This window comes from Bos indicus x Bos taurus, chromosome 28 (genome assembly GCF_003369695.1).
Source record: "Bos indicus x Bos taurus breed Angus x Brahman F1 hybrid chromosome 28, Bos_hybrid_MaternalHap_v2.0, whole genome shotgun sequence".
NCBI classification, from domain to species: Eukaryota; Metazoa; Chordata; class Mammalia; order Artiodactyla; family Bovidae; genus Bos; species Bos indicus x Bos taurus.
In genome coordinates this window covers 34,865,407-34,890,453 of record NC_040103.1, presented here as the reverse complement: position 1 = coordinate 34,890,453, position 25,047 = coordinate 34,865,407, and the positions used below count along the sequence as shown (strand labels likewise).

General features: G+C 56.8%; 1 protein-coding gene across 1 annotated transcript in view; it reads right to left on the bottom strand.

The window, feature by feature from the left end:
• Window positions 1–25,047, bottom strand: part of ZMIZ1 (zinc finger MIZ-type containing 1) — a 241,868-nt gene that overhangs the window by 20,831 nt on the left and 195,990 nt on the right. Inside the window, 5 exon segments of the mRNA XM_027530871.1 lie at window positions 1,686–1,958; window positions 2,920–3,118; window positions 3,918–4,135; window positions 5,150–5,264; window positions 16,153–16,297. Of these exon segments, the coding sequence (XP_027386672.1) occupies window positions 1,686–1,958; window positions 2,920–3,118; window positions 3,918–4,135; window positions 5,150–5,264; window positions 16,153–16,297 (950 nt within the window).

Sequence of the window (25,047 nt, the reverse complement as noted above, 5' to 3'; positions counted from 1 at the left end):
CAGGGGACTGCCCCCAGCCCCTGCCCCAGGGTTCCAACAGCCTGAGAGGTTCTATGAGAGTGTATGTACTTAGAGATTCCAAGACAGGCTAAAGCTGTGTAGGCTGTGGCCCTGGTGTCACAGCCCAGTATCAGGAACTGTGTAGCTGGGTAGCATCAGCAGTTCACAGGAGATGACTTAGTAAAGATAGAGAGCCTTTGGTGTGCCCTGCTGTGGCAGGCAAGAGGTGGGGAGCCAACAACGTACAGGAGCAGGGCTGACACCAGGCTGATGCTGGGAATTCTGCTGCCTCTTCTGGGGTCCCCTCCTTGGGTGCCTGCAGTCCCGAGGCTGGACCTACAGATGCACTCCCAGCCCAGCCAGTGGGGACGCTGGGCTTCTGAGCACAGAGGGGGCTGAGAAGGCCCTGACTGCATGGGAGTGAGATGCACAGGTCAAGGGCCCCTCCCATCCCCAAGGACAGCCAGGGCCTCAGGAGCTGCCATCCTTCTCCCGCTTCTCCCTGAGCTGGGGCCACCCTGGAGAAGGTCTGGGCTTGACCTTGTTTGACCCTGACCTCTCCTGTCTTGGACCCAGGGCACCTCCATCAGTGGCCAAGCCATCTTCTAGAGCAAGGGAGTGGTGGATGCCGAGGGGAAGCACACAGACCTTCGATGAACTCGAGGTCTTTGGGCTCTAACCGCACGGTAAGCCCAAGCAGGAGGCACAGTTCTGAGAGGGGGAGGAGCCAATCTGAGGAGATGTGCAAGCAGACACTGGGAGATGCTTGGGATGGGCTCTATCCAGGTGAGGAATCAAGGTGGGCCTCCCGAGAAGCATCTCTGTGTCTTCTGCAGGTGAACTAAACCTTTACCTAGGTACCCACATAGGCCACTCACTGCCAACCTATTTTCTGAGTGCTCTCTGAAGGCCCTGTGATGCCTGCTCCAGGAAGTTCTTCTTCAGACCTCATACTGAGTTCCAAACACCCCATCGTGCATCATTCCTTTGTGGCTTCCGGCTTAGACCTCATCCTTCCGGCTGAAGTCCTGGCTCCTGGAGGACAGGAGGTGTGGGTTTGCTTCCCTTGGTCTTCCCCAATCCTGTGGCTGAGCGGGCCGGATAGCCTGATAGGCAGCCTCGCCCCTGGCAGAGCCCCAGGAACATGCTGCCTGCCTTCCAGTCACTTCTCTGAGATGCAGGGCCTTCAGATCACCACAGGGTTTTGTCTCCTCTCTCTCTCGGGTGAGATGCCCTCACGTGGGTGTGAGGAATGTGGACCCAAGATCTTAGTTCCTTAGCCTAAGTCGCCCAGCTACTGTCTGCGCTAAGACAGAAGAGAGTCCTAAGGGCGCTCACTGCTTGCTAAGTGCCTGCTCATGCCAGCCCCAGGGCGAGGAGCTCCAGGTACATCCCCTCATTCAAGACTTCCAGGCAGCCCCATGACACGGGCTGGATGGTCATGAAAGAAATAAATGGAGATTCCAGGAGAAGACATGGCTTGCTCAAGGTCTTCTCGATGGGACATGCCAGTGCTGACCTTGAACTCAGAAGCACCCGGCTCCTAAGACTCTGCCTTTTGGTTCAGGCTTCCTGAGGGTCAGTGCACGCCCTTTTCAAGGTACTGCCCACAGCACCCGTGTCTTCAAGTCCCAGGTCCTCCCCGCTACCCACGCTGCCCGCCATCTGCCTGCTGCCAAACTCACCTCTCCAGGGTATGGCCTCTTTATGCTCTGAATGGGAAGGGACTGGGGCCGGGGGCCCGGGTACGTCTGCTGGGGCATCCGCTGCCCGTGTGTGCCAAAGGGGCTGATGCCGGGCGGCCGGGGCTGGTTCATGCCCATGGGAGGGCCGCTCATCCCCGAGGGTGTCATGCCAGCCGCCATGCTTGCGGGGTTCATGCTGCCCCCCATGGAGGCAGGCCCCCGAGGCCCGGGCTGGTTCATGAATTGGCTGTTATACGCCTGGGTGGGACCCATCTGGAAAGAGGAACAGACCTTCAACGGGAGAAGAAGAAAAAAAAAAAGAATAAAATGCCACATGCATTGAAAGTGCAGGGAAGGAGGGGTGGGGGAAGTGGGGGCTCAGGACTGGAGCTGGGGCTCTTTCCTGTGCGGCTGCAGCTGGAGACCAGGCTCCAAAGGACCACCGGCCGCCTGGGCTCACGGCTGCCCTCTGCAGGCCGCACAGGGAAGATGCAGCCCGAGGGGGGTTAAAGGGTGGGGCGCAGTCACTCCAATGCACAGGCGGCATTTCCAGGGAGGCAGGCAGGGAACAGGGAAGGGGGTGCAGGGGTGGGGAGGGGCATGGGAGGATGGAGGTGGATGAGGATGGAGGCAAGAGCCCCTTTCCTGGAAGCCCTGGCCCCGCACTTGTTTCTCAGCCAATAGATACACACCCTCTATCCATCAAGTCTGAGGTGGACTCAGCTCTGCCTATCTCTGCCCACCTGCCCTGCTGTCCCCAAACTTAAATCCCCAACCTCCACACCCATCTTGCATTTCTGTGAGGGCTCCCCGTCTCCTCACACCCCATCCCATCCTTCTGAAGGTCAGAGCTGGGACCTGGGCAAAATCCACAAACGAGACAACTAGCGGAGCCCCGGTCTTCAGAGGACATCAGGGCACAGACTGGCGTCGAGGCTGCTTTAGACACAGCCTGCTCTTGGGTTAAGTGGGGGCCAGACTGCAATATGGAGCATCTTTCCCCATACAGAGACATACAGGTAACACGCAAAACCAACACAAGCTCCCAAACACCCCCACTACACTCATTCACACTGACACACCCACACCTCGACACATAACCCCTCCCTGTGCTTCTAGGAAAACCTAAATGCACCCTGACGCCATCCGCTCCTCCCAGCACACAGACACGGACAGCCCAACTCCGATCCCCGGGGCCGTCTGCTGAGTGGACCAGGACTAGTGTGGCCCTTACCGGTCCATACTGGTTTATATCCTTATTCTGTGTTTCTTGCAAGGCTGCCACGGTGGCCGTAGCTGTGGCTGTGGCCGTGGCTGCCGCCGCCGCCACTGCAGCTGCTGCAGCGGCAGCTGCTGGCTGAGTGAAGTCAGCGGGTGGCCTGGTGTGTGGAGGGACACCCATGCCTGCAGGGGCATTTGGACCCCCAGGGTAACTGTGAGGGAGAAAAGAAGGGTGAGTTAGATGTTGCCTGAGCCTAAAGATGAACCCACGACCAGCCTTGGGTGGGGAGAGAGAGGTTGGGCCATTCCAGGCCCTCCTGCCCACAGCTCATGGAGCAGGGAGGTCTAGACTCACAGCCCAGCAGGGCCAGGGGCCTCCTGTGGGTTGTCAGTCCCTCAGCCACTTGGCAACCACCAAGTTGCTGTGTGCCTGGAGCCCCTTCTAGGTCCTAGTGGGTGCTGGCTCCTACACCCTAGGTCATGGCACTCTCGGCCACCGCAGTGAGCCCATTTCCTGGAGGAGGACACCGAGTCTCAGAGAACCTGAGCCACTGGCCCATGGCCCCCAGCAGGGGTGGCAGGATGGGGATGCAGCTATGTTTCACCAGGAAGCCCCACTGTACCTGGAAGGGCTGCAGTCAGCCCTGGGGACCTGGGGGGGTGAGTCCACAGGGCAGTCCTGGACAGGGCAGGATGGACAGTGAGGGGAGGACTGGGGCCTCTGCCCCACCCCACGTCCCCGGAGTGCTTCCTGCGGTTCCTTGCTGTCTCCCTCCCTTACTCCTGAGCCGCGGGACTCCAGTCCCTGCACACTTCCGCCTCCACAAGCAGCGCGGCAGAGCGGACCCTCCTGCACCCCAGCTCTCTCGGTGTCTCCCAACTTGTAAAGGTGCGACGCAGAGCAGCATCAGTGGGAGGAATGAGAAGGTTGTCCTTCAACCCCAAGGGCTGATGGCCCTCAGAACGCCACCCAGCTGCGCCGCATGGGACCTGCAGGCTGGCCCTGCTCACCTGGCCCCGAAGCCCCCGCTGCCGGGGTAGTTGGGCCGGCCGTACATGCTCTGCTGGATGTAGGGCTGAGTGGGGCCAGCCTTGGCTGAGAACTGCTGCTGCTGCCCAGCAAACTGTGGGGAGTTGAGGCCGGGGTTGCTGGTGGTCATGCCCGACGCCATGGGGTTGCCGCCTGGATTCATGGGGTTGTTGGCATTGGCCATAGGGTTCCCAAGGACCTGTGGGCAGAGAGAGCGGCTGTCACCCACGTGGGTACCCCAAGTGGTGTAGGGAGGGAAAAGGAGAAATGGCAGGGGGTGGGGGAAGCATCAAAACACAGGGAGGACAACAGAGAAAGAGGAGGGGGAGGAAAAGGGCAGGGGGCTTTTCAATTTCCTCTGGGCATGAACTGCTGGCGCAGTACACAGTATTAGAAGCGGGTAACCCAGCCCGGAAGCAGGCTTTGTAGATAAGAACGTCAGCCCAGGGTGGAACAAGGTGAGGCTGGCCTGCACATGCTGCAGGTGGGAAAGGCCTGGACTTCTCAGTCTTCCCGTCCTACAAAGCAGCCTGGATGCCCAAGGGTCAGGCCCCACGGAGGCCCTGCTCTGCTGCTCTGTGAGGGCCAAGGGAAGCCCAACCCTCTAGCTCTGGAGGGTGGCAGGGCCCTGGACAAGGGGCTCCCTGTGGCCCAAGACTGCAGATAAAGGGCGCTGGTTCTCTACAGGGTGGCAAGTGGCCCTGAGCCATTCATGTGGCCAGGCAGCGGGAAGGAAGGCGTGGAGGAAAGAGGAAGGAACAAGAGCGGGAGGCACGACAGACGAGGGATGTGGGGTGCAGTCTGTCACGAGTTTTAGGCTCAATCTTTCGCTGAAATCTAACCCAGGCCATCCAGGGTCAAAGACTCCAGGTGTTGGGACCCTAAGGTCAATAACCTCCAGGAAGTTCTCCTGTTAATCCAATCTAAGTAAATGTGAGCCAGGAAAGAACCCTTTGCTCTCTGTCGGGTGAAAGCCATTGCCCCAGCAAGGCCCTAGAGCTGGGGCAGGGCATAGGGCCAGGTGCCATCCTCCTGGGGCAGGTGTGGGCCCATCCTGGGTAGAGCCATGTCCACAGCTGGGTGTGCCCTGACAGCCGGTCTTTCCAGCAGGGGAAGAGCCTGGGAGAGCCAGCAGGGCTAGCATGGCAAGGTGACCGTGATGGATGGTCCCACCTGGAAGGGGCTGTGGCTGGGGGGGATGACAGGCTCTTACCTGGCTCTGGGATGTGTTGGTCACTCCCCAAACCGTGGTGACCACGGAGAGGGAGCCGGGAGGCTGGTTGGTGTTCTGCTGCCAAGGGACAGAGTCATAGGGGAATGACCCATCACTGCAGAGAGAGACAGAGGAGGGGCCTCAGGGGTGTTGCAGACACAGGCTCAGAGCGAGGCAGGCCCCATCACCCCACCATGCTCTGTGGCTCCTGGCCACTCTCCATTCTGGACCCCCTGAGCCTGGCATGGTGGCCTGTTGTGTAACAGTGACCAGCTCTCCCGGCATCACTGCGGAGGTGCCACCCCCTGGCTGTCTGCCTCCTGTGAGACCAAGTCCACAGGTCATGCTATGGAAGAAGGGACCTGCAGCTCAGTTTAAGCTTTGCCTTCGACCACAAGCTGCTCTAAGAAGTTCTCCAGAAAGAGCCCTGGTTCCTTGGCACCAACTTCCCCTCAAAACAACCCATCCCTTCTCAGAAAGGGCTTCCCTGGTGGCTCAGATGATAAAGAATCTGCCTGCAACGCAGGAGACCCAGGTTTGATCCCTGGGTCAGGAAGATTTTCTAGGGGAGGAAATGGCAACCCACTCCAGTATTTTCGCCTGGGAAATCCCATGGACAGAGGAGCCTGGCAGGCTACAATCCATGGGGTCGCAAAGAGTCGGACACGACTGAGCAGCTAACTTGCACTTCTCAGAAAAGGTCAGCAGGGCCCTGGTCTGAGTCTTGGCTCTTCCCTCCTCCTAAGCCCTCATGATGAGTTGGCCTCCCTGCTCAGCTGACTTGGCCTTTGGAAGGAGGGTCCTCAAGTCGCTTTTTCTTCCCAGATGACAGGTACTGGCCTCCCTGCTGTGCTTCCTCCCTTGCTCCCACCCAAACTCTCATGCACATCCCACCAAACTAATCTCCCTCGGACACCTGAGACACAATCAAAGACCTTCAGTGGTTCCAGTGTTCACAAAGTCCCCACTCACACTGCAGAACAGTTTACCCCACTGACTAATCCCACCGTACCCTGCTTGCCACCTTGGCTCTCACTTCTCCAGGAGCCGACCCCCACCCCAGCCACTCCCCCACCTCCCCAGTCTCCTCTCTAGTACCAGCAGTACACACCTTGCTCAATGACATCTCCCCAGGAGGCCCCAGTCATCAGAAGCAAGACCCCATGCCCGGCCCGTCACACCAGAAGTGCTCAGTAATAGCTTTCTATTAGTTGCCATGGCACAGATGGAGAGTGAGGTCCAGCAGACCCCAGGGAGGGGAGCCGGGGCACAAGCTCGAGAAGGACCCGCCAGGGTCCCAGTCCCTGGGAGTGCTGGGCTGGGGCAGCCTATGCCCTGCAGCCCGTCCTTCGCTGACTTTTCTAGCACCTCTCACAGAGAGAAAATCCCAGAAGTGGCCCCAGAAAGAGAAGAAGCACCGAGCACCCATGTCGGTGCTACCACCTCTGCCCACGGCATTCCGACTGGGCTGAGGTCGGCAAGGCAGCAGGGGAAGCGGGTTCTGGAAGAGCGTGGCTTGCTAGGAAAGCACCTCATGCCTCTGACTTGCACCTTCATCACAGGAAGTCAGCAGAAGACCAACGCGCTCACTCACGCCTGGAGACACCTGAACCCTAGCAGAGCAGCCAGCTTAGGCCCTGGAGGTCAGACGTCCAGGAAAAGGCACAGGCCTGCAGGACAGAGGGGCAGAGGGCCCCGGGTTTGAGGGAGTGGGGGGTCTGAGCCTCGTGTACTGCTCCTTGCCGGGCAGGGCTCTCGGTCACGTTGGTCAAGTCAGGTCAGACTGAAGGGAGGTGTCACTGACTGCCCATGCTTGCTCCTCCCTTGCCCCTGGCTTCCTTCCTGTCTCTGTTCAGAGGTCACCTCACTGGAGCTGCTGCCCTGACCTCCTGGGGAACAGCAACTCCGCCCCTGTTCCCTTTTCCTCTCACTCTCGCCTGTTTTTTTTGGTACCCTGGGTACAAGTCCTGCCCCTCCCTGGTTCGGGGACCCAGTGCGAACTTCCAAGGCTGTCTGTACTCAGTCTCCTCATCTGTTAAATGGGCGTAAGAACAACACCTACCCCCACTCCCATTCTATTCGGTCTTCAAACTGCAGGTCATGACACATGAAGTGTGGTGTGACATTGAACCAGCATGAGGGGGAAAACGGAGGGAATAAAATAGGAAGCTATCCAGTGTGAGCACAGAGTAAGGAGGAATATCACCCTTCGAACTGACTTCCTGGTGTTACACATGAGCACACACGCACCCTGGATCATGGGGTAAATCTGCGCGTTGCTGAAATTCTCAGGTGTGTGTGTTAATTTGCTTCAGTCACGTCTGACTCTCTGTGACCCTGGGGGCCATAGCCCTCCAGGCTCCTCTGTCCATGGGATTCTCCAGACAAGATTACTAGAGTGGGTTGCCATGCCTTCCTCCAGGGAATCTTTCTGACCCAGGGATGGAATTCAGCCTCTTATGTCTCCTGCATTAGCAGGCGGGTTCTTTACCACTAACACCACTTGGGAGCCCGCTGGTCTCAGGCAGGTAAGTCTGAACACAAGCCTCCGTGGCCTAAGTCTGATGATGTGGCTCTAAGAGGAGACTGCAAACAAAAAGTCTTTCTTAACTGGAAAGTGACACTAAGTGACTTCAGCATTACTCATGATTTCTGAGAGGAAAACAGTGGGCCTAGAACTGGGGGGTGAGGAGCTCTCCTCAGGGAACCAGTCCGTCTGCCTGCCTTCTCCCTCTGCAGCCCAGATGTGATGTGGGTCAGCGGAAAGGAAGTGAGGCCCAGATGCACAGGCCAAAGGTGACCGACAGCTCACACTCTCTACACCTGGGGGTGCTGCTGGGGGGCCTGAGAGCCTGGGCAGGATGGAGAAGCACAGGAGAACAAGCAGAGCCTGCTCCTCGGCACAGCTGGGCTGGAAGCAGCCCTGCCCTCCCAGGAGGTCGCTGGGGATCCCAGCGTAGCACCCAGTCCCAGGGCTGCCGTTCCAGTCTCACAGGGAGGCCGCACAGGCTACAGTTTTAAACAACAAAGAGGAGACCCCTGGATACCCTGCCTCCTGCGGAGCCCTTACCCTACATGCGCCTGGACTAAACTAAATGGAGCAGAGCCCAGGCCGAAGTCCGTCCTCTCTCCCCAGAATTCCTGCCCCACAAACTCCCACCAGCCCTCCAGGCTGAATCTGCTTGTGGCCGAGGTTCTTACCCAGCAGTCAGGAAGCAGGGCCCCTGGGAGCTCCCCACGAGCCACCAGCTGCTGCCTCACCACCTCAAGCGGGGAGGCCCCGGCTCAGCGGGATACAGGCCTGTGAACAAGCTCCCAACTGCCCTGCAGCTTGTGGGTGGGCCTTGTGGGCGGAGACCGGCTCCTTCCTGTTTTGTCCCCTCCACCCCAGGCTTAGTGAGAAGCAAACTTAACCCGGGTTCCCAAAGTGGGCATCCCACTGTCTGGCTGGAGGGTTCACCCCAGAGCCCAGATGCAGACCCAGTGTGTGTGGGGGACATGTATGTGTGTGTGCACACAGAGGAGCCCCGCTGGCATGTGCGTGCGTGGAGGAGGAGACGGGCACCCGCATGTAGGGATGGTCTCGGGGACTTGCTCGCCCCCACTCGCACCTGCTGCAGAAGCAGAAGTGGCAGGCGCACCGACACGGCTGTGACTCATCTCCTGGGGAGACGGCGCCCGCTGGCGCGGGGGAGCTGCTCGCCCCCACAGGCCCATGGTGGCAGTCAGCCCTGCCGACGACGCCTCTGCCCAGACTCAGACACTGCTGTCGGGGGAGGGGAGGAGGCCCGCTTGGCTCCCGGGGCCCCAGCATGAAGGTCAAGCCAGGCTCCTGGGTCCAACCAGGGTGGGAGGGGCTCAGGGCAATGAAGAGGAGGTCAAGGGGTCTGGGGGTGCCCTGAGGCCGTGTCCCTCCTCCGCAAGCACTATTTCACCAGTATGTGTGCTCAGCCCGGGTCGGAGGTCCCTGGCATTTCAGAGCCGCTCTCCTCCTGTCCACAGCTGATCTCAGTTCAGAGGGAGGCCCCCCAGGATCTGAGAACCCACTCTAAGTAGTCCTGCCCAGCTCTGCGCACCTCCAATCCGGCATGGCCTGGTCTCAGGCCACAAGCCGCAGTCCTGACCAGCCAAACCTGCCCCACCTGCAGAGGCACCGATGCCAGAAGCCCAGTAACCTCAGCAGCGTTCTACCTGCCGAGCAGCTCCCGACCTAGCGCAGCCCCTCCCCTGCCCCTGGGCCTCCAGATGTAGGCCTGGGGTGCTCCATCCTTGCCTTGAAACGTGTCACTCACCTTTAGTCTCTTCCTCCAAAGGCCGCCTCTAGCAGGAAGCCCTCACCACATCCACGGACCTGAGCTCCACTTGCTCCTCATATGCTTGGGGCCCGAGTACCTCCCTGCCTTTTTCCTTCTGCCCCAGGAGCCCTGAGTTCTCCGGCTACCTGAGCCTGGCATGGTGTCTTCACACACCTGCAGGGCTCAGGAAGCCTCTACTAACCAAAATGCCAAAGAGAAACACCACCCCTCTGTGCCAGCCCCCAGACCGATGTCTGAGGATCAATGAATGCATTCTCTCATTCAGCCCAACTGCTGACCACCTACAGTTCGCTTGTGACCCCATGGGCACTGCCACTCAGGAAGGGAGAGGCCCTACCCTCCAGGGAGGGGGACAGAGGAAAGCTAATGAAGTGGCTACCCTCTCACGATGCCTCCGTGTCCACTGAGGCCACCCCTCACCACGCCCAGGGATAAGAATAGCCCCTCTCTCAGAGGCGGTCATGAGGATTTAGTGAGCTCACGTGGGTAAGGCAAGGCCCAGCACACCTCCTGCAGCCTGAAATTACTGGCTGCTAGTATCGTTATTATGATTCACTGAGAGGCTTTTACATGCAAGGAACTGTGTGAAGGGACTTTCATCCAAGAACTCATGTGATCCCTTGAAGTGGGCTCAGCAGATGCCTCTCATAGGATCTGAGGCTCCCAGTCTCACAGGGCTAATTGAGGGCAAGGCGGACAGTGGGTCTGGCCAATGCTAAAGGAAATCAACCCTGAATATTCATCGGAAAGACTGATGCTGAAGCTTCAATACTTTGGCTACCTGATGCAAAGAACTGACTCACTGGAAAAGACCCTGATGCTGGGAAAGATTGAAGGCAGGAGGAGAAGGCGACGACAGAGGATGAGATGGTTGGATGGCATCACTGACTCGACAGATGTGAGATTGAGCAAACTCCGGGAGATGGTGAAGGACAGGTAAGCCTGGGGTGCTACCGTTCATCGGTGGCAAAGAGTCGGATCCGATTTAACTGAACACCAACATGGAGCTCAGAGTCCAGTAAGGTGGCACTTCCCTTTACAAAGATGGCAATGATGCAAGCAAGCACACATTACAAAGGCGATCCAGAAGTCCATGAGAACTCCAAGAAGGGGCAGAGCTTCCCAAAAATTCCTGGGGAAGTTGTCTTTCAGAAGCCACCCAGTGAGGGCATACAGGGGACATAAAGTTATGCTTCAAAGACTGGCTGCAGACGAAACCCAAACAGTGTCCCAGGAAAAAACACTTTAATACATCACTAGCTTTGGCCTCGACTGAGTGTATTGGCAGATATTCAAGGGCTCTGACTAAACTTTTTTTAGCTAATGTTCAAATGGCAGAGGGAGGCCTCTCAGCCCAGTGGTTAACTAGGCTCTGAGCTTAAGATTCTTTGAGGTCAAACCTTGACTATGGTTGGCCACTGATGATTCCTGTGACCTGAGAAATGTTACTTAAGTCAGCCTCAATGTTCTCATCTGTAAAGTGGGACTAATACTCTCTTAGGATGAAACATGCAAATACAGGTAACGTTTAGCCCACTGCCTCGCAGTCAGTCGCTGCTCAGCGGTACCTAGACCTTTCTCTCCATTTCTCCAGCTCAAATGGGATCAAAGTACTCAGATGTATTTGATGATACAATGATGGCGCTTAGAAGTTTTGCAAATAGGCTATCAATGGGAGGGGGTGTTATTATCATTCCTGCCTGCTGAACCTGTGTTCCAAGCCTCCAAGGCCTTCCTCAGGGTGCCTCTGCCTTTCTCGATCTAGCAAACTCCTATCCATACTTTGAAGCCCAGCCTGGATGTTTCCTTCTGTGACTCTCCAATGCAGAACACCAACGGCATTTTCCCCTATTCCTTCAGCACTTTTTTTTTTTAAATATATTTTACAAAAAGCTCTTCACACTGCAGTTACAGCAGACAGTTTATCTGTCTGTTTGCCAGCCCCACGGGCACTGACCAATGTTTGCTAAATTTGAGAAAATGAGTAAAGAGGGAACTATGACCGTCAGTTCTTGGGCACCTCCTGTGAAAGTATCTACACAGACATTCAAGGAGGGAAGAAGAAGGGAGGAGGGCTGAGTTATTTCTTCCCTTGCACTTCTAACAGCCACTTTATTTGGAGGAAATAACAAATTCCTATTAAGGGTATTGTCAGACCCTAATTCATTTCCCTGATCTGGCTATATCGGTCCCATCTCTGCGCAAGGCTGTAACATTACCACTAATGAAACACCAAGCCAGTGAGGAGCTGAAGCTCCCACCCTCTTTAATTTAGGGGAACCATTAACAGCGCTCTCCATCATCACAATTACTGGGGACCACTTCCTTCCCTCCCTGCGGTGAAACTCGGAGAGGAACTTGTGCAGCTAACTGCGTACTAGAGGGTTTTAAATTTTTTCCAGAGGAAGGAGGAAAGGAAAAGATCCTTGCATCTTGGCAGTCTGAAACTGATGAAGCAGGATTTATAGATCCTCCAACCTCCCTTTCATTGCTTCTTTTTTCCTGGGGGTAAGAGGGGGATCTATAACAAACTGAGCTTTTGGTGTGGCTGTGCAAAAAAAGAGCTAAAAATGAAAGCGGTGAAGGCGGTGTGATGGTACCAAGGAGAGACAAGCACCGGGGTCAGCTTTACTAGATCCCTTCTTTGTTAGCTGGCCGTGAATGAGGACATTTGAGTCTGGTGGCACCCGGCTGAGGGTTCAGAGAATAAAGACTAGTCCGTGGAGCGACCTGTGCCCAGGCATGGTGACAAGCGTGTTGTTAAGTCCTGTGCGGTGGTTGTTCCATTTTTACACATGAGGAAACTGAGGCAGAGAGAGAGGTTACAGAACAGCCCAAAGTGACCCACCTAGGAGACAGCAGGGCTGAAACTAGAGGCCCAGCAGCTTGGCTCCAGGGCGTGTATGCCACCTGCTGCACAGACAGCAGCCCTGGGCCTGCCCAGGGCCAAGGGGAGCCCCAAGGCCCCTCTCAAGAAACCCCTCCAGGAGCTGCAAACCCCTCACCTGGAAGAGGAAGGGTGGCACCCCTTGGTCTTGGAGGCTTCCCCAGCTCTGGTGGACTTTGATTGTAATCAAATTAAGAGTGTAAACAAGATTTATTAGGCTTTCAATTACCTTCATGACACTGATTTGCATAAGGACAATGTGTTAATCACAATGGCTTTTTGAGTCACTCATTAAAAATCTAGAAGAAGGCAGAAATCTTTGCAGGCATCATGTCTGGGTCACCGCAGGGACTATTAAGGGATCCTGCTGCCTGGCCCCCCAGGCCTGAGGCCCCAGCTGCCCTGGACTGACCTTTCCAGGGTCCCTTCTATGCAGCAGTCTGTGGGCATCTGGAAAGTGGAAGGACAGCCGGTCAACAGTTCAGTGGTCAGGACCAGACAGGGACGAACCCATAGTGCTCCACAAACCACTGAGCTCCAGCCAGACATGTGGGTACCCAGGATTCCTCCCAACTGCCGACATGCTCAGAAGCTGGTTCCAGAGGTTAGAGGCACAGGCTCCGACTCACAGAGTGATGCTGCAGTGCCGACCTCCATGGCCTGTAATGGATGTGACCGTGATGCCTGAACTACAGATATACAACAGTCACAGCCTCCCCACCCAACAGCCTGGGACTTCGAGCATCTTGGCTCCCTCACCCTTCCCTGTTTGCTTGTCCTCAGAGAATTCAGACAAGGACCCTGAGTCTTGGAACAGCCACATACCTCCAAATACCGAATCATGAACATGCAGGGTCCCTAAGCTCACCCCCACCCAAAGTTTCCTTAATGAAAGGCAGAAAGGAGGTTCCTCCCTCTAAGTCACCTGACACAGCTGTGGAGGAGGGCAGGCATAGAGTTTCCTTCTGTGACAGTACCTGTCTTTCTCTTCCACTTCCTTTCCTTCTCGTTTGGGAAATTACAGGAGGGACTTAGAAGGTGAGGCACCCCAGTGGAGTTTCTCTAAAAATGAGAGACTCACCACCTGGAGGAAATTCATGAAGTTATAGGCAGAGAGCAGCCACTCTCCAGTCACAGGCCACAACGTGCCCTCGGAACAGCTCTGGCCTGAAGGGACATGGGTTGGACCTTGTTCAACAGATGACACTTCTTTCTGGTCTCAACTGCCCCACTATAAGTTGGGAAATGGGGCGAGGTGTGGATCAGGATTGGGTTAATGACTAGAAACCATGTCACTGGTCTTGAATGGCCAGCGGGGAGGAGGGTGAAGGGCAGAGCGCTGTGTGTGGTTCACTGCTCTGTCCCTTCCTGGCTGTGCATTCTTGGGGAAGTCGCTGTCCCACTCTGGGGTTTCCCTCCCAGTTCTGCCACAGGAGGGAAGGATATTGCCCAGAATGCCCATTGCCTTGCTGTGCTGCTATTCATCAACACTTAGCAAGTCTACCCGCAGGCAGAGCTCTCCCTTCTCTCAGAGGCCACTGCTTTGCCCTCTCTAGCACCCCATGGGCACGCACAGGAGGCTGAAGCGGGGGTGGTAGCAGAGCACTGGGTGCCAGACAGACAGTGGCTCTTCAGTCACAGCATTTCTTTAAAAAGCCAGTTCGAATTCTGGAATGCCATCCAAGTCCTTCAAGGTCAAGGTCCACCTCCTCTGGGCAGCCTCTTGACTGTGTCAGCCTGGCCACCTTCCTCCTGCTGCTGCTGCTGCTAAGTCACTTCAGTCGTGTCCGACTCTGTGCGACCCCAGAGAAGGCAGCCCACCAGGCTCCCCTGTCCCTGGGATTCTCCAGGCAAGAACACTGGAGTGGGTTGCCATTTCCTTCTCCAATGCATGAAAGTGATAAGTGCAAGTGAAGTCGCTCAGTCGTGTACAACTCTTTGCGACCCCATGGACTGCAGCCTACCAGGCTCCTCCACCCATGGGATTTTCCAGGCAAGAATACTGGAGTGGGGTGCCATTGCCTTCTCCACCTTCCTCCTAGAGAACCCCAAAGCCAACCTGTCACCAAACCCTAGCTTTGCCTTGATCTGCCAGCTCGCAATTTTGCCTCACCAAGTCTTTCTTCCCCAACCAGCAAGAGTCAGCTCCTGGAGCAGAGACCCCCTTCATCTATCTGTTTAACCCCAGGACCAGGCAGTCTCATGCTTTCAGCTCAACTCAGCAAAGACCTGGCCAAAGGCTGGCTGTGGTCATGGCCAGGCAGGTCTGTGGCAGGTCTCCAGAGGAGCAGGCCTGCCATCAGCAGCAGCAGCTTTACTGAAATGGCTCAGAGGAGGGGTGGCTGAGAAGGATGTGAGATGTGGGATGACGAGACGCAGGACGATTCTGGCAGGACAGGGAGTTAAGGAGCCAGAAGGTAGCAAGGGTAAATGCAAAGGGTGTGGCTTGGATCGCAGCGCCTGTGCTCAGTGGCTGGCAGCACTCAGCCGGAGAAGACCTGTGGCTTCTAGCCAGGCCGGGGTCAAGCAAGCGAAGGTGGATGAAGGAGGGTTTGGCCTCAAGAGTGGTGGGTCTCAACCACAGGTGGTATCTCTGTCCTTTAGACGTGTGAGAGTCCTTTAGCAATGCCTGGGGTGGGGGGTCACATAGGAACTGAGTGGGCAGGAGCCAAGACATGACCTGCCCCACAAAGTCCTGCACCATTAAAAACTACCCTGGCCCAAAAGGCCAATAGTTTCCCACCCCCAGAAACACCCACAGAAGGGGGCTGCTCTAAGCGACTGAGCTGTCAGACTGAGGGTGCGATGAGGCAGTGACCCTGAGAGGGGGTGAGGGGCTAGGTGGTGAAAAGCACTTCGCAGTGAGGCAGGGAACCAACCCCCATCCTGCCCGAGCAGGTGCTGGACCCGAGGAGCTCTAAGCGCCCCTTCTGGCTCCAAGAATCAATTGCCTCTAATTCGATTTATGAGCATGGCCAGTACCCGACTTCCCGGCAGCGCCTCTATGGTGTGACCCAGGTCTCCTGCAGTGCACTCTGGGCTGCAGGTGCCGCGGTCAGGCCTGGTAATGAGTGTGGAGTGCCAACTGCAAATGCCCCTCCCTGTGGTCAGCAGGGACTCCCACTGGGAGAGCAGACCGCACAGCAGGCCCTGCTGTTCCAGGGTCAGCCTGCAGAGCGCTCTGAGAGAACAGCCCTGCTCAGCGAGGGACCTGCGAGATAATTAACTAGGACACGGGCCGGTCCTGATCATGTGCTCCCTCTGGGGTTGGTGGAGGGCAGACTGGCCAGTTCCTCAGTGCCTGCTGCCTCTGGCAGGCCCAGTATCACCTGTGACGCTGGGTTTCCATAGCCCTGCCCCTATGTTGAAGGTCCAGCCTCCCTTGACTCCTGCCTGGGTGGCCTTCAGCCCAGTGACCTTCCTGAATCCCTTCCAGACCTGCCTGTGATTCTGCTCAGGAAAGAGGGAAGGCTCTGGATTTAGGGATACTAACTTTCTACCGAAAGTCTAGAACCTAAAGAAGAGACAGCTCTCCACCGAAGGGATCAAGCAGTCAGGCTGGATAAGATGGCACTTTCAACTTCTGTTTTGATGGTGGACAAATAGCACTCACCCATGAGGATTTAAAATACGACACCCGGATTTTAGAAAATGTACTGCCCTCCTGACTATTCAGGGGCCCCACCCCGGTTCTCTGACCTGGGGACATGTCCAAGGAGACCTGGGGGCCCGAGGGGTGGCTGTCCAGCACCCACGCAAGCGGCGCCTGGCCCCACCCCGGGTGGCGCACGCCCACTCACCTGTGCGACAGAGTGGGTTTCATGGAGCTCATGGAGTTGAGGGGGGGCTGCATGGGGAGTTTCCCGGGGGGGTCGCTCTGGCGGCTCTTCTGATGTCGGAGCAGCAGCAGGCGGCCGAGCTCCTCGCACCAGGAGGACAGCAGGGCTGCAAGGAAGGACAGGATGGTCAGCGAGCTCGTGACTGGCCACCGCGCCTTGCCGCGCCTGGCCCACCTCGCCCACCCAGGCTGGGCGCTCCCCACGCAGGGTTTGCCCCCAGCTTGACACAAGTATTCTAGCCCTCTCAGTATTCTTGCCTGTATAGTGGGATAAACATCTGAAGGAAAGAGGACCGAAAAGCTGCTATTGCTGAAGGAGAAGATCAGAGGAGGGCAGAGTGTAACGGCAAAGAGGGGAGAGTCAAGACGACGGAGAGGACTGCAGAGGCAGGGCCAGGGTGAGGCCGGAGGCCAGGCACAGACCGGCGTGTGCCCAAGTTAGGAACTGCTGGTTGCCCCCACACATCTCAGTGAGGCCCACACCCTTGGACTCTGGATAGTCAGCTCAACATGGCTTCCTCTCCATGAGTGGGACCCCAAAATCACAAGGTTTAAACAAAATCTGGATCCTTCCTAGAACCTGTTGCTGTTTCCAGGAGTGTTTGCAGAGTTCTCCTTTCCCCCAAAGTGCCCGGAAGAACACAGGTACACCCACCTTCCGGGCAAACCCGTGATGGGTCCCTGTGCTACTGGGCACAGACGCTGGAAAGGACAAAGCATTTCCAGGGCACAGGGTGGCCCAGGGGTGGGGCAGGGGCCGAGCCAGAGTCTGCCGGGGGCATCAAAGGCAGGAGCACAGGAGAACGCTTCACATCCAGGCTTGGGGAGGCCTCGGAAACTAGGAAACGCTACCAGAATAAGCTAGGTGTTGGGGGATGAGAGAACAATTCTACTTCATCCTGAACTGTGCCAGTGAGGCCACCAGAGGCCAGAAGCACCCTCAAGGTCAGTGTTTCTGGCCAGTCCAAAAGCTGAGGTTTGGGGAAGGAGTCAGAAATCAGGAAGGCTGGGTTGTCAGCACCTCGCTGCGTGATCCTAAGGAACACACAGACCCTCTCGGGCCTCGGTTTGCTGGCAGGGAAAAAGGAGTCATGACTGACGCCCTGTCTTTCCTCCAGGGCTGTGGTCAGGGGCAGAAGGGGACACTGTGGAGACTGTGGCCACAAAATGGGTTGATCACAGCCCAGCCAATGCTCTGCTCCTGCCGTCAGTAATCAGTCACACTAATTACTGTTCTGAGGAGTTCTAAGGAGTCGACCCCGTCAAGGAGTCAGGAGCCTTCTGAAGCAGGACAGGACGCACAGCCCCCTAGCCCATCTCCAGGGTCTGCCATCTGAGCACTGTGCAACATGCTTGTGTGTCCTTTTCTTGAACGCATCCCCTGTGATCCACGGTATCAGCTGTTCTCCCCATTCTACAGATCAGCAGACTGAGGCTCAGGCAGAGGAAGTCACCCGCTCACAGCAACCACTGAGGGAGGGGCAGACACTCAGATGGTGCCCCTCCTGTGCATCCTGGTGGGTGCAGCCCAAGGCTGAACCAGAGTGCGGGGGAGAAGATGAAACTCTTCAAAAGGCCCAAACTGGGACTTCCCTGGTGGTCCAGTGGTTAAAAGCCCCACCTGCCACTGCAGAGGATGTGGGTCTGATCCCTGGTGGGGGAACTAAGATCCCACATGTCACAGGACAACCAAGACCCAACATAGCCAAATAAATTAAAGAAAAAAAAGGGAGGGGGGGCCCAAACCAGGCAGCCACGGTCTCCAGCGCCCTGACTCAATGAGAAACTCCTCCTGCTTCTTCTGAGTCACACCTTTTACCGTGTTCAGCGGGCGATGGGGGAAGAAGCATAGATACACAAGGCCCTGGAGAGATGGCACAGGGCTGCCAGTTCAAACCACCCAGACCTTGGATAGGCTCCCCTAGTAGCCCAAGGCCCGGAGAGGCAGGCTGGGCCCCTGGCCCAGGGAGGCTGTATCAGGAGTGTAGAGAGTGGGGCCCGGCATCTTGAGGGGCAGCAGGCTCTTTCCTGCCCCTCACCGGGTAGGCAGGGGCCAGGAGGCAGCTTTTAGGACCAGCAGGAGAACACTGTCCATCCAGCCGTGCTGAGTGCTGGCTAGGAGGGAGGTGTTCACGCTCCCAGGGGCCCGCTGGGGACCGAAGGGCGAAGGAAGGGTGGTGGTTCTTGTGGGGATGGGGTGGGGTGGTGAGGGGTCCTGCCGGCATCACTGAGTATGTTTGCCTGGCCTGTGTGGTGGGCAAAGATGCTCAAAGAGGCAAGAGAGGCTGACATACAATCTGTGCCCTTCCCAACTGGGCACCTGTTTCCCCCCCTCCAGGAGAGGGGATCAGTGGCCGAGCTGTGTGTAAGAGCTGCATCCTGCCCCCTCTGGGGGCCTCACCATGCCACCACCTGCTCAGGGAGGAGGGTGCCAGAGAGGAGAGGCCCCCACCCTGGCTTTTGTCTGCCCAGAAACCACGGCAAAACGCCCCCGATGCGGGTGCCCAGCAAACATCTGCCACAGCTGGAGCGGGAAGCGGCCTATTCATCGAGGCTGGAACAAACAGAAATGAATTTCCAGATTGCTCCATTCTTCTCCCAGGCCCCTAGTTACCGCTTCTTGTGCGGGGGGGCACCGGGCATCTGGAACCTCATTTGCACGCCAAGCACGAGGCCCAGCGGATCACAGCGACGGAGGGGCCGCTCGGCTGCCAGCACAAAGGATGGCCGCAGATGGTGCCGCCTGCTGCCTGCCCTGCCCACGCTGCCCCTCCTGGCCCGTGCTCCTCCTGGGGGCCACCGAGCCATGGGAGGGGCTGGGGCACCTCGGGGGGCCTTCGGAGCTTTCCTTCAATGTCACAAGCCACTCCCCCATTTGGTCAAGGACGGCCCTTGTCTTCCTATTGCTAGCAGAGTGGTTTTCCGTAGAGAGAATAAAGGGAATGGTGTAGAGGGGCCTGGGATGCTGTGAGCAGATGTGATGTGGGTATTAGGTGGCCCCGACACAACACAGATGCCAGGACAGCCACATTCCTACAACCAATAGGGAAAGGACCGGGAGCGAGGCAGGCACCACCCGTCACCCCCTCGGCCTGAGCGGCCAGCTGGCAGAGGCCACGCGGGCAGATGCAGACTGGAGAGACACAGGGTAGGCTCTCATCATGGTGCAAGCCAACACAAGCCGTTCCGAGGCAAATGCTGGTTAGTGATAACACGTGGGGATTTGCAGCCACAAAACCAGAGACTCAGGAGGACAGACAGACAGGGACAGGCAGGGGATTATACAAGGACAGAAAGACAGCCTGGCAGGGTGAATGTCTGGGTGTGCGTCTGTGGGTAGGCCTGGATCTGGGCTGTCTGTACACGGCTGAGTTGAGCATGCCTCTCTGATGAGGTGATACCAATGTCTACAATACTCCCAGGGGAGGGGAGGAGAGGGGACAACGGTGAGCAGGCTGTGGACGTGATGACTAAGTGTTCTGGCTCTGGGGTTCCACAGACCCGGCTTGAACTGTGCCCTGACGCTCTCTAGCTGGGAGATTTCACACTGGCTGCTTTACTGCTTGGAGCTCAGTTTCCCCATCTGTGAAATGGATTTTTATAGGAGCCGCCCACCTCAGAGAGTGGATGTAAGCTGTAAATCAGTGCTGTTAGTCAACCAAAAGAGAGGGAGGGTCGGCGGAACATCCGAGCAGAAGCCAAAAGAGAAGCAGGGTTGGCGGAGGCCCAAATGACCCGTAACTCACAGCAGCCCCAGGAAAACCACCGCTCGATCGCGTGCCCACCTCTCCCTTCACACGGCACCTGGGTAGCTGGTGAGGTACGGACCCCACGATCATCCCAGCTCGCTCTCTACCGCCCATGTGAGACCTTGAGCAAGTCACCTACGTTCCCGTGCCTCAGCTCCCTCATTTCTAAACAGTGGTCGCTCCGTTTAGAAATTCTACTCCCTGTCTCACAAACCAGCTGTCAGGATGCTGGTCAGGTGCTGAGTTACCACCATGCAGTGAAGGAACAGCATCGGGCACAGCATAGGTGCTCTACGTATGTTTGCTACAAAGATGATCAGTATTATTGACCTTGGTAGGTAGATAAGCAACCAACAGGATGGGCTTTGGTGTCTCTGTCCACCTCTGACCATACAGCAGCAGCCCCAAGGGGTCAGTGGAAGAGAAAGGGGATTCCAGCCGGGGAGAAGACAGACAGGTTGCCCTCTCAGAACTCCCACTGCCTGCATGTGCCTCTACCGCTTACCCGGCAAGCCACAAGGGGCACTAGGGTTCCATGGGCTTAAACAACCAAGTCATCTGCCAGCAGCACGTGTCTTACAGTCGAGGCCACAGCACGGCGTGACTGGTGCTGTGTTTTCCTTTCCCAGTGGTACATCAAACAGTGGTGTGTGTGACAAAGGGGGCTGGCTGTCTCCTATTCCTGGGACCCAGGAGATGTGTCTAGGGGCCCCTGCACCAGAAGGTGCTATGGTGAGGTGGCACAGACATCTACGGAAGAGAAGTGGAAATGAATGTGGGGTCTGAGAATCACACAGGACACAGGAAGCAGATCTGAGGAAGGGCACTGGGGGAGAGCCCAGTTCCTGATATTTGCTCCCCAAGAGCTCTCTGGCTCCTGCCCCTACAGCTGGCAGTCACCACAGTGTCCCTTAGAGACCAGTAAAAGGAAACCAGATGTAGAAATGAGGGGAGGTCTGGCGCGAAGCTCTGGGGCATCTTAGTCCAGGCCTGTCCGAGATGTGGCCCGCCTGGAATCAGTGACAGGCCCTGTGTTTGCCTCTGACTGCAGCTCCCAGCAGAAGAGATGCCCAGGCTGGGCTGGTCCAATGAACTAGTGTGGGGCTGCCAGTCTTGAGAGAGGCGGCAGAAGGAAGGGGCTGCATGGCTGGATCTGGGAACCGTCGGGGCCCCAGGTAGGGAGGGTGGATCTGTAATCTCCAGACCAGCAGAGTAATCGGCAGACAATGAGTCACTTGCGGGTGGAGGGGAGGCAGAGGCTGGGGTCTGGGAGTCAGAGCATCAAAGGGGCAGATGAGCTTGCCTAGGCACATGCGAAAAAACTGCCCCTTGCCAGGCAGGGCTTGGGCTTAAAAAGGAGCCAGAAACCATAGGCACTCGTGTGGCCACACACACACACACAGAGACACATACACACACAGAGACACACATACAAAAGGCGTTTGTTCCCTATGAAGGCAAGCAGAGGGATATTAAGACAGTGAGAGGCCAGGATATTCAGTCCTGGTGAGGTCTGGGAATGGGCAAGGGATGGGAGCAGCTGTGGGGGGATGCAGGGAGGATGAAAGGCCGTCTGGGGAGGAGGGTGCAGAGACCTGGATGTGCGGGCCAAGCAGGAGAATTATCAAATGTGCTGCAGCCTGGGGAAGCTACATGCAAAATGAAACAAAGGCGTATTAAGTATCAAAGAGCATCTTAGCGGCTAAAAGGCTGCTGGAGAACAGAGGAGCTCTGAGTGTGTGAGTGTGTGAGAAGGAGGGCTTCTGAGACTCAAGGATGAGGCAGGGCTCGGGGTGCCCAGGAGGCATATCTGCCAGGCAGCAGCCCCTCAAATCGTGCTTTTGGAGGGGGCTGGAGAGGAAGAGTCAGAGTGTGGCAGAAAGGGCCCCTGGGAATATGCAAATGGAGTTCACTGTGCAATGAAATATACTAATGATACATTTTCAAAACGTTTCCATACATTAGCTTACTACATCCACACAAGACCCTCTGAAATGGCAGCAGGAGCTCAGTGGTCCCTCTCCCAGCAGGGAAGACTGGCCATGGGCCGTGCCTGGTGAGTCAGGGCAGAAGAACCAGTCCTCCATGCTGGGCTCCTCCCCGCCTCTCCTCCTTTCCTCCCTGCCACAACTGAGTTCCTATTCCCGGATCCACTCGAATTCCCCAGGATCACCTCAAGCCACCTCGGGAAGATGGGCATGCCACCCCGCCCCACCCTTGGGTCACTGCAGCCTGATTATCTTTGCAGTCTGCCGCCTCTGCTTCTTGCCTGTTCCAATCACCTTCTGCAGCGTCGTCCTTTCTCTCCCGAATGATGACAAGTGCGTTCTATCATTAATCTCAGTCTCCAGTCCCGCCTCCTGCCAACCCACACGCTACAAGGCGGCCGGAGGAATTTTTCCACAAATGTATGCTGTTCACCTCTTTCCAGTCTGTGTCCCCAGAGGCTGCATAGGGCCTGGGAGACAGCAGAGGCCCAGAAAACATGCTGATTTCACTGAGAGTCAGGCTACCTGGGGAAAGTTGGGGAGCAGGGTGTTCTACAGTGAGAGCGTGAACCCCGAGGGCCAGGATAGGATTCCAGGGGTTTGCTTCTGCAACCCTGGCCCCCAGCACAGGCTACGAAGCCAACACACCACTAACAGATTAAAATGTACTGCATCTACATTACCCAGTGTGCAGAAGACAGGCGAGACAGTCAGACACTGGACACACTGCATCTGAGACCCAGTCGATCAGGCTCATACACGTGACCTGGCATCCTATAGCTTTTCAGCCTGCCAGCAGCTCCCCATTCCTCAGGGTCAGGGACCCAGTTCCAGGAGCACCAGCCCTGAATGCAATCTGATTCACCATGTGTCCGGGTTGCTGCTGTCATCAAACAAAACCTACCACCAAGTCAAGTGACACCTGATTGTGACATGCACACCCCATCAGCCGACCACGCCCAAATAGGGAACGAAAGGTAAGCAGATGACAGAAACAACACCCTTTCGTTAATGCAGAAGAGCCAGCTGTGGGCACTGTGTTCATGTTGATGCGTCCGTCACACCCAGGATGACAAAGGGACTTCCTAGAGCATCTCACCCCAGGCTCCCTGGAGATGCTGCTGCTGCTCCTCCTTCTGCCTCCTAGACACAGGCCACACCCTCCTACCCTCTGACCTTCTTTTATCTCCCAAAACATGGGGTCCTGCCTGGGGCCACTGCCCAAGGAAGCTTGGGAGGGTGAAAACCAGCGAGGACTCCTGCCTGTGCCGGGGGACCAGGGTTCTTCTACTCTGCAGATCCGGGCAGGGAAAAGGAAGCACAGTGAGAGCCCAAGAGGGATGGGTGAAGGGGGCTGCTGAGATGATGATGACGGCCTGGCCTCTCCATCTCACCTGTAAACTGCGGAGTCAATAAGAGGAAGCTCTCCTCACAGGCCTGGTGTGAGGAGCCCTAAGATGAAGGAAGGGCCTGAGATTTAAACCACATGTGCAAGATGGCAAGTCTTCTGCTCGAGTCTCAGCTGCAAACTGGAAGCTGTGAAGTGCTCTCTCTTGCTTTTAGAAGGCAGAGTGGCTAAGAGCACAGACTCCAGCCAGCCTTCTGGGTTCAAATCCCAGCTCAGCCACTTAGCAGTTGCGCGACCGTGGGCAAGTTACTTAACCTCTCTGTGCTCTTGTTCCCCTTTTGGTAAAGTGGGGATAATAAATAACACCTACCTCCGAAGCCATCATGAGGATTAAACAAGCTGATACATATAAAATGCTAGCGTGATGCTGAGCGCGCTTCCCCAGTGGCTCAGTGGTGAAGAATCCACCTGCAACGCAGGAGCCACAGGAGACGAGGGTTCATCCCTGGGTTGGGAAGATCCCCTGGAGGAGGGTGTGGCAACCCATTCCAGTACTGTTGCCTGGAGAATCCCATGGACAGAGGAGCCTGGCGGGCTACAGTCTACAGGGTCGCAAAGATTTGGACACGGCTGAAGCAACTTACGACACACGCACGCACATGATGCTGAGCATATAGGAAGGACTTTAAGAATAAACTGTTACTGTTTCTGTTATTAAGAGGTTTCTCTGTCTCCCCATCTACATACTGTAGCTCAAATAAAATACAATTTCTTTCACCCATCTCCAGGAGGAGCACAAAGAAGGCGTATATGCCCTGGACCCAGTCTTACACCACTTTCCGCACACTGGGTGTGCTCTGGGTGGTGCTGTTCCTTGGCACCCAGTGGGAACCACGTCCAGTGTTTTTCTCTGCCAGACACTCTGAATTCGGCAGACCAGGGCCCCCATGGAATTACGTCCCAGCAGCCACACACTCTGACTCAGCTGAGGCCATGCAGTGCAGGGGGCTAATCTGGGTGGGCTCCTGCCTGCAAAGTGCCTGGGCGGCAGGCAGACCCTCGCCCCTCCTCAGTCCCTATGTCCCTGTGTGTCCAGCAAGAGGCGGGATGGGAGCCAAGTTCAGGATTCCTGCTCTGATCCGTGACCCCTGAGAAGAAAGCTGTCCCTGGAATTGTCTGCCTGTCCTCCTCTGTGGGTGCACCACCGCTGGGTGCCCCCTGCCTGTCCTCCTCTGTGGGCCACCACCGCTGGGTGCCCCAGAAGTAGAGAAAGGGCCTCCTCCCTGCCAGTTCTCTTGGATCATCTCCTCCCAGGAAGCGGCACCGGATACACGTGACCACAGAACGTCAGGGCGGGGGGCCGAGACTCAGGGCTGGGTGCTGTGGCGGTCTGACCCAGCGGGCAGCTGGGGCCACGTGTGTATCTGTGAAATGGGGCGAGAGCACCGCACTACGGATGGGGAGGACCTAATGGGATCACGGAGTGGCATACGAACAGGCCTCTTGCTTTCCCAGCCGACTGGTGCCCTCTGCCTCACTGCAGCCTCACGATGCCCAGCGAGCGGCTGGCCAAGGATGAGGCTGTCCGTGTTTTATGGGGCAGAAATTGAGGCCCAAGAGGTGATCCAAGCAGCGCCTCCACTGCTGGTCTTGGATGCTTTCCCTTTCACCCCCACAAGTCAGTGATGTCACCTATCTGAGAGAAGGTACATCCTCCAGAGATGCCTCCCACCCACCTCCCCCTCCCAAGATTCGGCACCACCCCAGTGCAC